The 12,693-nt window shown below is 47.2% G+C and overlaps 1 protein-coding gene across 1 annotated transcript in view; it reads left to right on the forward strand.

The window, feature by feature from the left end:
• The first annotated feature begins 9,507 nt into the window (after positions 1 to 9,507).
• Positions 9,508 to 12,693, forward strand: part of LOC128933301 (prostaglandin F2 receptor negative regulator-like) — a 67,847-nt gene continuing 64,661 nt past the window's right edge. Inside the window, 5 exon segments of the mRNA XM_054270229.1 lie at positions 9,508 to 9,511; positions 11,888 to 11,953; positions 11,956 to 11,992; positions 11,994 to 12,100; positions 12,103 to 12,252. Coding sequence (XP_054126204.1) covers positions 9,508 to 9,511; positions 11,888 to 11,953; positions 11,956 to 11,992; positions 11,994 to 12,100; positions 12,103 to 12,252 — 364 coding nt within the window.

The following is a 12,693-nucleotide window of genomic DNA, read 5'->3' on the forward strand; positions in this document are numbered from 1 at the left end:
ATGATGGTAGGCATATATATATATATATATATATATATATATATATATATATATATATGTATGCATATATAAAAATTTCCTGGTGTGGATTTTCCCTAGCAATTTATCACTTTGGCAAAAATAAAAACCTCACCAAAACCCAAACAAATGAAGTGAAAAAACAAAAGAGCGCAATGTCTCATAATAAGCTCTTTCTGTTGTGGCAGCAGCTGCAGTTTCTCCTCTCAGATTTCTTTTCTGTTATTACCCAGAAAGAATCAGCAGCTGCTGAGGAAATATTCCAGAAAGATTCATTGAGAAGTTCCTGGCTGTTTTTCACACATTAATCTGACAGAAGCAACATCTTCAGGGAAGGGACTGATTCTCCTGGTCTTTGTCTGCTCCTCATAAATTAGTGGGTTCTGATAATGTGGTTATCTAAAAGGAAATAACAGGAGGAAAAATAAAAAAATCACATGTCCTGGTAATGGGAGACAAGTAGGTTTTTTATGTCACAGAGGGGGTGTGGGAATTGCTTAAGTTATTTTAATGGTCGTGTTTGCATCTCTTCAAAAACTTTTGCACAACCAAACTGCTTCCCAAATGGGCGTATCCGGGGGCAACACCCATAAGAGGGATCATTTGGAAGAGACATTACACATGCTCCTGTGAAAGTGGGAGACCTTCAGGACATATTAACTCTGCAGTTATTTCAGTGCTGTCGTGCTCTGTGCTTTAGGACTGGAGTGTGCAGCCACCAGAGCCTGGATGGGGAAGCTGCTGGAGTGGAGCTCAGCAGCACAGTCCAGACCAGGGGCTCTGAGCAGGCATTCCCAGGGCTGAACTTCCCTTTTCTTTCTTGTGTGGCTTCTTTTAGCTGGGATGTCTCCTCAGTAAGAATGTTCCTCCCTGTAGTGTGGATGCCTCAGGAGAGGCAGAGCTGGTGCCTGAACCCATTCAGGGATCTGGCAACTGGTGCTTATTAAACAGGGCAGGGGGTAGAGATGGGCAATCGTGTCAAGGCTCAGCATTCCCTCACAATTTGGGTAGCGATGGGCAATTGTGTCAAGGCTCAGCATTCCCTCAAAATTTGGGTAGAGATGGGTAATTGTGTCAAGGCTCAGCATTCCCTCACAATTTGGCTGGAAGCTGTCACCCTGAGCCTTTTCCCTGCCATTGCCCCGGACAAATCACATTCCCATTCCCTGGTCTCTGGTGCATGAGGGCACAATTCAAATGTCATCTTTTGAATGATGTTTGCCCATCATTCAACATCAAAGCGTCTTTGCCCTTCCCCTGTCCTTCTGTGTCACAGGCAGCTCTGCCTCTGAGCTCACTCCTGGCAAAAATCCAAACCTCCTGTCAGCATCCAGAAGTGGAGACATGGATCTTCACAGAGCATTATGGAGCCTCCAAAGAGCATGGATCTTGCTTCTTGGAAAACTCCATGACAAAGTTGCTCCTTCTTCTTCTGCTGTCATTAGCAACTAGTGGGGAAAAAAACCCCCTACAAACCCCAAAAAGTAGCATGTGATTCTTCCCACAGAAGGACTGAGTAAAAGCAGTTTGGATCTGTAATGTCCAGCTCTGCAAAACACTGTCCACTGAAGTATACAAGCTCTTGGGAATGTGGGAGAGATAATTGGAGGTTAATAGAGATTTTACTGCTGGCTGCCTGGCCGATTATTTCTATGAAAAAATCCTGACATTTTTCCCTTTATTGAAGTGAGTTCATGATCATCTATATAAAAGAAAGCTGTATTCTGAGAACACATATGCATTTGCATATGGATGGTGTTCTCTTGGAAATTATTTGAATAAAAATAAAAGAAGAATGAAAACAGGAGTTTTCACTCAAGGGAAAAGTTAATGAACTCACTTCTCTTTCTTTCTCTCCCTGATTAAATATTATGTTACCATTTTATCTTTGTGCATGAAGAGTAAAGCCCAATTCTGTATTTTGCCAGCTTCATTCATGAAGCTTTGTATTATTTTTACTGCAATAAAAAACTAAAAATTACTCTCTCCACATGAGAAGCAGAATGGAGAAGAGCAGTAATTCCCCACAGTATGGAGGAAGGAGAAAGACAAGTCATCCTCTTTTGTTTGTTTGAATAGGCATGAGATGTGCTCCAACATGTGCTGGCAGGAGCAGTCGGAGAAGACTGGCTACAGAAGCTCATCAAGAAATGCAAAAGGCATGACCTGCTATCTAAGGTATCAGTGACACCTTCCTTTCTGAGGAGGTTTTTTTTTTTTCCTTTAATGCTCATTATTTCTGAGAGCCTGTGGGCTCAGTAGCAGATAATACCAATGTTTTAAAGTTGACTACTTGATCATTCTAATTAGGATCCTGTGGATTTTCAGTGTTGCTAGCTAAGTGAATTTCGGTGCATTTGCAGTCAGACTAGATGAGTACCACTGGACTTCTGGTGCAGTGGCCAGGTAGATCAGCTGAGCCAGTGTTACTCACAGGGGCACCACCTTCTTTTAGCTGGCAGCAGAAGCATCACAACATTCAATAAACAAGCCCAAATTCGTATGCCAGAGTATGACTCCAGAACTGGCTTGGCATTTCATTAGCACTTCAGAAGGCTATTGCCATGGATTTGCCAGTCTCTGGATTAATGAAATTTGCTAGGATTTGCTGTCTGAGACAGGAGAGTACCTGAAAACTAGTGCTATGTCAAAGCAACTTTGTGGGGAGTGCCCAACACCTGCTAAACATGGCTGGTTTTCAAACGTTCTTGAGAATAACCAGTGTTGATTTTAATCTAGAAAGGGATGCTTTATGGAGGCTTAGTGCCTGAATGCCTTGCAGTCTTGTTTGATTGGTGCTGAGATGTAAGCAGAGGCAAAGTGAAATCTCAGAAGCGATATTCACATGCAAACCTTGTAATACACAGTGTTCTCAGGGCAGGGTGGGGAAATGTACATTCCAAGTACGTGTAAATGAAAAACAAACAAACATGAGAATGGGGAAAGGAGATTTAAAATTTAGAAGTGGACTCCTCTGTCCACTTTTGGATTTTGCCTGTGCTGCTCTTCCTGGCCCATTGCTCTAGGTAGCAGGAGCAAGGCTTCTAGCTGCCAGTCGACCATTTTCTTTTTGATAATTATTCACATTGCTGTAGAAACGGAAATTATCTCTATTTTCTCACTTCCCAATTGAAAACTGTAATTGCAGCTGCTCCCTCCTCCTTGTTTGGAAGTTTTGCATGCAGAGAGTCATCAGCCAGGCTTGCCTTAAATCAAATCTTCCCATGCAGCCTGGGTTATAATCTAGTGAGCACAGCAGCTGCCTATTCGCAGCAAGGAGAAAAGCAGCACATTTCTCCAGCCACTGGCTAGGAAATTCTTGCTAAAAGAAAAGGGCTATGCCTTGTCTGGTTCCTTTATGGAAATGTAAAGGAGTCAGCTTCCTGAGGGCTTTCACAGATATTGCTAATCATCTTAAATTGAAACAGGACTTCCAAAACCAGCATGTAAATCCCCATAACACACCTTCAATTTCTGTCTCCAAGGCTACCCAGCTGTCGTGATCCTCCGTGACAAGCTCTGGAAATGCAGTGATACTTCCTTTTGCACTACTCCTTCCCTGCTCCTCAATCCTCCCTGCTCTGAAGTCATCTTGCTTGCATGAAACACCACTCCACAGCATGGTGGTGGGTAAGGAGCTGGCCTCAAAGCCCATGGGGGGTCTGAGTGGCAGGGAATGGACAGGCTCTCATCCCTTCCACCAACAGAGAAATGCCATTTCCCTCAGGGATACAAGGACATAGCCAGAGCCCCCGTGCAGCCTTGCCCAGCTTTGCTCACTCATCTGTGCAAGGCTGGAGTGGAGGTCTCCTTAAAACAATGCTAATAGGATTTATTCATGCTGTTTTTATCAACCCTTCTTATTCTGCTATAAGGCAGTTCATGAATAACAGCCACTGCTCCCCAGTCACAGAACTGTATTTTGAAGGACACAGTATGTGTAGCCTCATTGAACATTTTCCACTGACTTTATATGCACACACTGTGCTCTCAACAGAGAGCCAAAATGTGCCCTCTTCTGAAGTCCCTTGGGTCTAAATTAGTGAGACTTTCGTATATCGTGATTTGAATCTGAATGCGTTTCCTTGCTCGCAGTCCCTGCGGTCACAGAGTAGGCAAGGGGACTTCGTGCTGTGGTTTACCTTGTGACTTCTGGGGCTGTTGGGATGTCCTGAGGAACCACATGATCAGCAGACACATTCCCTGTTCTGCCAACACAGGAGCACCCTCTAACAGTGCCCATCTCCCAGGATGAAGATTTGCCAGGCACAGGTGACGGAGCATCCCGGCAGAGAGCAGGAGCCCTCAGCTGGAGGTCTGGGGTGAGATGCAGCTTCTCTGAGTTACTTCTCTGACCATTATCCAAGACTCACAGAAGATGTGCTGGATGAGCTGATGAGCCTCTTGTACTGCAGATCTCCTCAAAACGCTGCAGGGTCAACAGCACAGTGCCAAACCAGAATCAATGAGGCCTTACGCAGACACTCAAGAATAACAAGTCAACCAGTGGATTTGCAGGCAGACTGTAACAGCTTGTTATCTGATGTCCCCTGGGCACAAACACTGAGACATCTGCAGTTTTTGACCTTTTTTTTGTCTCTGCTGGCTCAATAGCTAGTTAGCTGGTCATTCAATGTGAAAACAAAACAGAGGAAAGGAGAGCAAATTGCAATAGGCAGGAGATGCTGGACAATTAGGATGCCAAAAGGACTGGAAATATGTAAGTACAGAGGTTGCTTTGCTCTGCTTTATTATTTGTGCATTAAGCTCTCTGAGTTGGTTTTTGGAACTCTGTTAAAAGCGGGGTTTCAATATGCCAGTTGTCACTGAACTTTTATGTTGGTTTTATTTTGCATGTATTTTGCATCTCTATTCTCTTTGCTTGGCACTGCAAGTTAGAAATTAACCTGAAAAACACACGTTGAGACTTCACTGACTTTCCCAGACTTTTTTTTTTTTGTCTGAGAACACAAAGCTCTCTTCATAGCATCTCCTCTAGTCCCATCAAGGGGAGGGAAGATCCCCAGAAGACTGACTTCTGGATCATCCTTTGTACTGAGATCTCAGTTCCTTGGAATGCAGTGACTGCACTAGCTTATATGCACGGGGGGTGTGGAGCCTCCTTCCTGTTTCTAGGCTCTTGTTAATAAAGAGTGTGCCCACATTCTCAGACAGGGCCCTAATCACCAGCCTTAGCCTAATCTCTTAATTAATTCCTGTTAATGTAAATGGACTCGAAAAGATTCTTTTAGCTGTAGTGTTCAAGAAATTAGAAGTCCTTTTTTGAGGAGACAGTGTGTTTCTTCTTTCATGGTCTGGTATAATGACAGCACTGTCATGCTGTATGAGAAGGATTTCCCACATCCTATGGTGCTCACTTTTCATCCCTGGATTATAGATTATTTTAAATCATCTCAGGATAATAGGTGACAGCTCAGTGTATATTATGTGTAGCATTTCAGTCTAGCATAGGCAGAGACCTCCTGGCCTTTTGTTTCCATAATTTCTGCGCCTCAGAATGGCCTAAAGTCAAGGTTGGGTTACACACCTTGTGCAATAGAAGGCAACAATATGTGAAGTCCTGGGACCTGCCAAAGAAATTCAGTGTTCCTGCTTCTGATTTAATCTGATTTATTCTCATCACATGGATGTCCTGCAATCAAGGTCAGAAAAGGATTTGAGCCTGTTTCTGATGTGGGAAGACAGCAGTCCCACAGGTTAAAAAACACAAAGAAGAGCTAAGTTCAGATTGACCTTACTGAAAAAAAAGCAAGTTCCCAAAGTGGAGTGTAACTGGTCAGTATCATGAAGTGAATCTGGAGCAGGGTAAGAATTGTGGAATTGTACCTGCCCACGTTATAAACAGAGACTCCCCTCTCTCGTGACTTCAATTTTGCCTAGGAGAATTCATATAAAAACAAATAAATGCCAAGAGAAATGTTTCTATTGTTTTCCTTCTCTGTATCTAATGAAATCTGTTCCTTTAAAACAGAGCAATATCCTCCCCTATGATTTTTTGCAGTCACATCGCAGAAAGAGAGAAAACCTGAAAGCAAAATTGACTCCTTTTGATTTTTCCTAGTTCAAGAGAGGAGACATGCCAGTGGGAAGGAGAATAAAAATCACACTGAGTAAATCTGGATTTTAAACTGCCTCTAATGATCAACAGCAATTATACAAATATTTATTTCTGGTTTTATAGTTTATTTGTGTTAAGGCCAACAGCAGATTTTAATTTGATATTCAGTCTTCCTTATTAAAAAAATTGCATCTTTTAGATTGGTTATTTAATTATTTACTTCTGTAGGAGTTAGGAGTGCAAGTTGTTGGGGGGATAATTTTGTTATGTACTGCTTTAGAATGTATTTTCTGCTCCCTAATTCTTTGGTTGCTTAGGTACTACAGATCAAATCCTGTCTGCACTCAAGCTGACAAGAAAATGTCCAGTAGTTTGAATAGGGTGCTGATTTTATCCTTGCTGTTCCTGCCCTAGTGGGAACTGCCATAACATCTAACAGCAGATCTTTAACATCTCTCCAGTGCTTTGAAGTGCAGCCCCTCATATTTCATTCACCATCTCAACCAAGAAGCAACAGAGGGACTGCAGCCCTGCTGCTGGAAGTGCAAGAGGGAGGCAGGAGGCAGGAGGAGGTGTCATTTACTGCTTAGCAGGTTGGATAACCTTTTTGCATGTGGTTTGCTCATGTGGTGACAGCGACATGATGTGCAACCCACAGCCACAGGCAGCTTTTTGCAACCCACCTGTTTTGCAGCTGTGATGGCTCTAACCTGAGACCATCAGGCATCTAGAGATATGCTGGTAAATCTGTATGCACGGAAATATCACGACACATGGGGGTTTTCCTTGTGTGTTTGGTGCTCAAAAGTTCCAACAAATTTCAACACATAGCATGTTTATGAGTGCTTAAGTAGTTAGGAACCCAAGCTCAGGCAGTCACTTTTGAAAAATCTAGTCAGTCTTAGAAAGATGTGCTCTGTTGAAAGGAATCTAGCCTAAAGATGTTCATGAAGCTTCAGTTTATGTTGTAAAGAAACCTGTAGCGTGTGGTGTGCTTTCCCCTTTTCCTGGATTTCATTATGCCTTCCTGCCTCACAGAACAGCTGTAACATTAAACCCATTGAAATTTGTAAAGTGCTTAGAAATCCACTGAAGGGAGGCTGTAGAGGAGTAAAAGGTACTCAATTTTCATTGCTGTTCTATCAAGCAAGAGAGTTTCCAGAGTGTCTTAATAATAAATAAGAATAAATAACTGCAAACTGTAGAATCTGTTCTATGCTCATTAATAGGTACTTTTGGGTCTGTGGTTGAGGAGAATCTCTTTGAAGAAGAAGGTGAGTATAGATTTGAAGATTTGAATTCTGATTTCAATATCTTCTCTACCATCATGGCTTGAAGCATTGGGGTGTGCTTTAGTAGCGTGTGAACATTATCCAGGTCTACCGGAATTTGAATAATTGTGGCAGATTGTTTGACCATTTTCTCCTGTCAGATTTCAACTAGATTTTCAAATAAATCATTCACCAATATTTTTTCCTCATGGTTTGGTTAGCTCAAGAGCCAGCTGAACAATATTCATCAAATAAATTACTCACTTTTTCCTCATCAATCTGCAAATAATTTATTCACAAATACTTTTACATGAGGCAGCCAGCTCTAGCCAGGACAAATCAAGGTAATTTCCTACGCTTTTGATCACATGCCAGTAGGACTTTATCTTGGACAGCTCAATAGAGACAGGTTTTAATGCATAATACATAAATGGCTAAGCTGAGTTTTTCACAGTTCTTTGTAAGCTCTCTACTGTTGCCCATATTTCTGTTCAGCTGCTAAAGGGGAATGACAGGGGGGGCATGTATTTTCCATCCAGGTATGCTCAGAAACATTTCACAAAGCCAAGCGCGGGGCTCACGTCAGCCACAGCCGTGATGGGGCAGCCCGCTGGCTGGAACACGCACTCTGTTCACTGGAGCAAGGCGAAATTTAACAAGAGTTGAGAAGAGGAAATGAAGACAAGTATTGTGCCTGCTTGGAGACACAAAGGGAACCTAGGGGTGGAACGAAATCAAGCAACGTGGAATTTCGCCAGCGTGCTGGGGATGAAGTCCCTAGCTCTTGAGAAAAGGGTCCTTAAACGAGATGGCACATCCCTGCACAGATGTCTCCAGGACAACGTTTGTGCTGTGGCTCCCTCTCCCCAGGCTCCTCAAGCAAACAGCTTGGAAGCCACGGAGAGCCCTCTTCCTGCCTTGGAGGCTGCTGTGCTGCTGCCGGGGCAGTGGAGCACGGCCTCACCTGTCTGTCTGCCCACGCCTCTCGTTTGCTGTGGAGAGCTCCTGGCTGCCACACGCCAGGCAATGGCACCAAAAGGTTTCTCCCCTGGTTAAGGTTTGCAGCCTGCAGTCTGCACTGCATGAGAGGAGCACTGTTGCATCTCTGCCCCTAAGCAGAGAGCTGGGTCCTCATCAGGCCAGGTCCTTCTGCTGTTGATCAGCCCTTCTAAATGTCCTTTATTCTTGCACTCTGTGTTGGATGTGGGCCTCATACAGAGACATTTCATCCTGTCCTCTGCTGCTCAGGCAACAAGGTGGGCAGAACAAAAGTTGTTTATCCATGTTTGCCAAGAGAGAAACTGCAAAGGCTAGCAAGTGTATGTTGGGGGAGTGGTGCAAGCAGGGAGTGGTTGCGTGTGGGCTTCTTTAGGATCAGGGTGTGTTCATGTTTCATGAACATGTGCATGCATAATAGTGTGTTTAATATAACACTCCAATCTTGATCCTTCCCCGAAATTCTGCTGGCTAACCTAGTTACCCCAAATGAGAGGCACTTTCAGCCTATACATTATGCAGAAATGTAGGTATGAAGAAACGTAAGCAAGCATTTTTACAGCATCATCAATAAATAAGTACGTGCTATCTACTCAAATCAACAGCATGCTAAACACTGAAAGTCAAATGGGATGCCTTCCTGAGAAACAAACAACTGACCATGTATTTACTCTGCAGCTCATGAATAAACATTGGAAATGCACAAAAACAGAGGAAGATATTTGTCTCAACTTGGAGAAAGCTTCTGGCTCAGACTGGCTCTCATAGCTGAACGATACAAAATGGAATTGGCAAGGGGGAAAAATGACATAATCACATACATGTAACAATCCATTGAAAGTAGGACACACAAAAAGGAGAAGAAAACAGGCTTTGAAGGAGAAGGTAAACTAACACAGCGGTCAGTTTCAGACCTTCTCTTTCTGGCACCTGTGCTGGCAATTTACCAGCCTTGGAGAAACGGCTCTCGAATTGAATGAGGATCTCAGACACCTGCTTAAATTGTCACAATGTTACAGAATGTATTTTAACACGCCCTGCTGCAAGGCCATGTGCTGAGGAGGGAAGCGCATAGTGATGAATGGCAGGATAAAGATGCTTTCAGGAAAAACACAGATGCAGAAAGAGATTTGGGGACTCAACATGGGTAATGAACTCCACAAGCTTTTTGCACAGCACAGGAAATGGTCTACTTCCATTTTTAGTTATGAGAGAAGGGGGAAAACAATGACTGAGAAATTACTCTGTGCACAGCATGTGTGTATAGACCACAATGACATTGTACCCATGGTGGGTGCCTGCAAGTCAAAAAAACACTCAGAAACACTGGAGTCCAAAATATCTGCAGTGACCAAAACGAAATCTTACAATGTGAGGCTTCAAAGGAAACAATCTATTCAGTTAAACAAGAAGTGATAGAAGCACAATGTATAGTTACTTAACCATGAAAATGGGATGGGTGTGCAGTTTTGTAGGCAAAGGCATAACAAGTTCTGATGTCTCAAAGTTGAAGTTAGACAAATTCAACCTTGAAAGAAGCAATTTCCTAGCAGCAAGGATAATTAAACATTGGAATAAATTAGTAGGTGGAAGAAGCAGTTGCCATTACTTGGAGTCTTTAAGACGTGTTGTCTTTCTAACTCACTTTGATCCAGCTGCTGAGGAAAAAAATCTCTGGCTTTTGTATATGGGTGAGATTAATGGGTTATAGTGGCCCTTCTGTCTGGAAGTCTGACTATATGTGGGGGAAAAGTGGTTCTTACTGAAGTAAAAGAGGTGGGAGCAGCGGGGTTGTTGAGGTGCTTGTTGAGAACACAACCCAGGGCTCAGGACAGCAGTGTTTCAGGACTAAAGCTCGATGAAGGATCAGGAGTTTGACCTGTGTGGTGGAAGCTGACTGGTAAGGGTGAGACATCTAACCTGCTTTCTGAATTTGATGTAAGGGACACGTCTTTGTTTATGGAAGTGACATCTTCCAGTGAAGAAAAAGTGTGTTTAGATGCTGGCTAAAGGAGGAGAGCAGAATGACTGGAAACAGGCAGCAAGAACAAGCAGGGATATGAGGGCATTTTGAACATATCTGAAGACAGCCTTGTTTTATTCATACTTCCACAATTCATACATCCACAAACTTTTTCTCAGTCACGTTTGTGGATTCAGCCTCATTTGCTGTCTGGGAGCTGGGAAAACTTCAGTTGTGCACAGGACCAAGTGTCCTCCAGACAACTTGTGGCTGAAGCTCTGCAAAGATGTCAATCTATGCCTTGCAGGAGCTCAGGTAACTGTGGTTGGAGGGTGAAAGTTCTCCTCGTCAGTTTTAGGAGGGTCTCATTTCATTCCTATTAGGCAACACCCTCTTTCCTGTAAAGCATAACGGAAGGAGTAACAAAGTCCAGCCTAAAATCCAGTCTGATAATCATGCTCAGTCAAGAACACAGCACGCACTTCCTGAACCTCGCCCAAGCCAAGTCATGCTCGAGAGTAAGGTGCACTGGAGACTCTGGAATAAAACCTAACCCAGCCATTTTGTGCAGGAGCAGCTGTCCCAAACCATGCATGGGCTCCAGAGATTCCCCACAGGAAAATGTATAACACAGATCCCTCTCTACCACGGAGCCTGGACAACAGACAGCAAGACGTGCCCAAGGAGAGCACAGATTTCCCAGAGAATGTGGCAAGGGGACTGAAAGAGCAGATAACTGTCCGGGCTACTAGAGAGCCGCCCTGTGCCTCCGCTCTTTGTTTTTACAAACAAACAGGAAATTAAATCCCCAAGCAAACAAAAATCTCTGAGCAGGCTGGGAAGGAAGGTGGTGGAGTTAGTGGCATGAATGCCATGCTGCAGCAGCCCCTTATTGACTAAACTGGGATCTCAGGCAGGGGAAAAGAAACTGAGTCTCAAAAAAGGGTAATAATGCTGCTTGGGGGGCTGTCTGGCACCAGTGGGTGAGGGAGCGGTGGCCTTGTCCATGAAGTGCTTGGGGTAAGGACACACTTGAGTGTCTGTGCTCTCCAGCTCCTAACCCAGGCCATGAGCAGGATGGAATCGCCGGAGCACGGGCAGGCCAGTGCTGCCCGTGGAAGGGTAGGGCACAAGATGGGCACACCCGGCATCGGTTTTTGAGGTCACACATGCATGGAATGGGGCAGCCCAGCAGGCAGCCCCGGCTGGGGCAGTGATGGGCACAGGGCCGGCAGTGACCCCACACGTGTGCGGCGGCTCCGTGCGCGGGATGTGAGCACCGGGGGCACAGCCGAGCGCCGGCCGCGGACACGGGGGAACCCCACCCGCGCGCGGGGCCGGACGGGCTCCTCAGCCCGAGGAACGAGCGGCCAAACAGCGTCCCGGCCCCACGCTGCCCCAGGGCCGCTCCCGGCCGGGCCAGCCCGCCCTCCCCGCACCGGCGCTTTCCCAAGCCACGTGTGCGCGGCGGCGGCGGCCCCGGGAGGGAAGAAGGGAGGGAGGCGGCGAGGGCAGCGCGGTTCTCCGCTGGGCCCATCTCGGCGAGGCGCTCCCCCGGAGCCCGCGGCCCCGCTCTCCGCCCTCCCTCCCTCTCCCGCCTGAGGGGAAGGGGCCGGGCCGGGCCGGACCCCGCGCCGCCCCCGCTACCTGCGGGCGGGGGCGGGCGCTGGGAAAGTTTGTCTCTGTGGTTGGCTGCGCCGCGCGGCGCGGCCGGTCGGGGCGGGCGGGCGGCTCCGTGCGCTCGCAGGGCAGCGAGCGGCCGGCCGAGGAGCGCTGCCGCCGCCGGTGCCCCCGGGCCAGCCCAGCCTGCGCGCCCGCGGTCCCGCTCGCCCAGGGAGAGGCGCCGCGCAGCCCTGCCAGCATGGGGCACCGCGGGGAGAGGGCGTCCTGCCTGCCTCTCCTCCTCCTCGTCCTGCTGCTGCTCGGTGAGTCGGGGGTGCGCGGCCGGGGGCGGCGGGGAGGGCGGCCGGGGGTGCTCGGGCACCTTGCCCACAGGTAGCGCGGCGGGGCCGGCCGGGAGGGAGGGAGGGAGGGAGCCGCCCGCGGAGCCCGGCCGGGCGCTGCCCTCGGCGGGGCCGGGCTGTGCCGCCTGCCCGCCGGGCTGTGCCGGCCCCTGGAGCGGGCGGAATCGGCCGGCCCGGATCCCCCGGGCCCCGCTGCTCCCTCCGGGGGATCGCTGCCGGGCATTTCCCCGAAACTTTAGGGGGCCTCCCGGAGCGGGGGCGGGTCGCGGGGTGCTGCCCGGGGGCTCCCGTAGGCTCCGGGGTCCCGGGGCGCCGCGGAACGTGGCGGTGGGGCCGTAGTTGCCCATAAAGGAGCCGGTGCGGGGCTGTGTTGGCGGTGAGGTGGGAGCGCTCTGAGACCTC

This window comes from Melozone crissalis, unplaced genomic scaffold (genome assembly GCF_028551555.1).
Source record: "Melozone crissalis strain CALT ecotype California unplaced genomic scaffold, PUWL_Pcris_2 ptg000009l_1, whole genome shotgun sequence".
Lineage (NCBI taxonomy): Eukaryota > Metazoa > Chordata > Aves > Passeriformes > Passerellidae > Melozone > Melozone crissalis.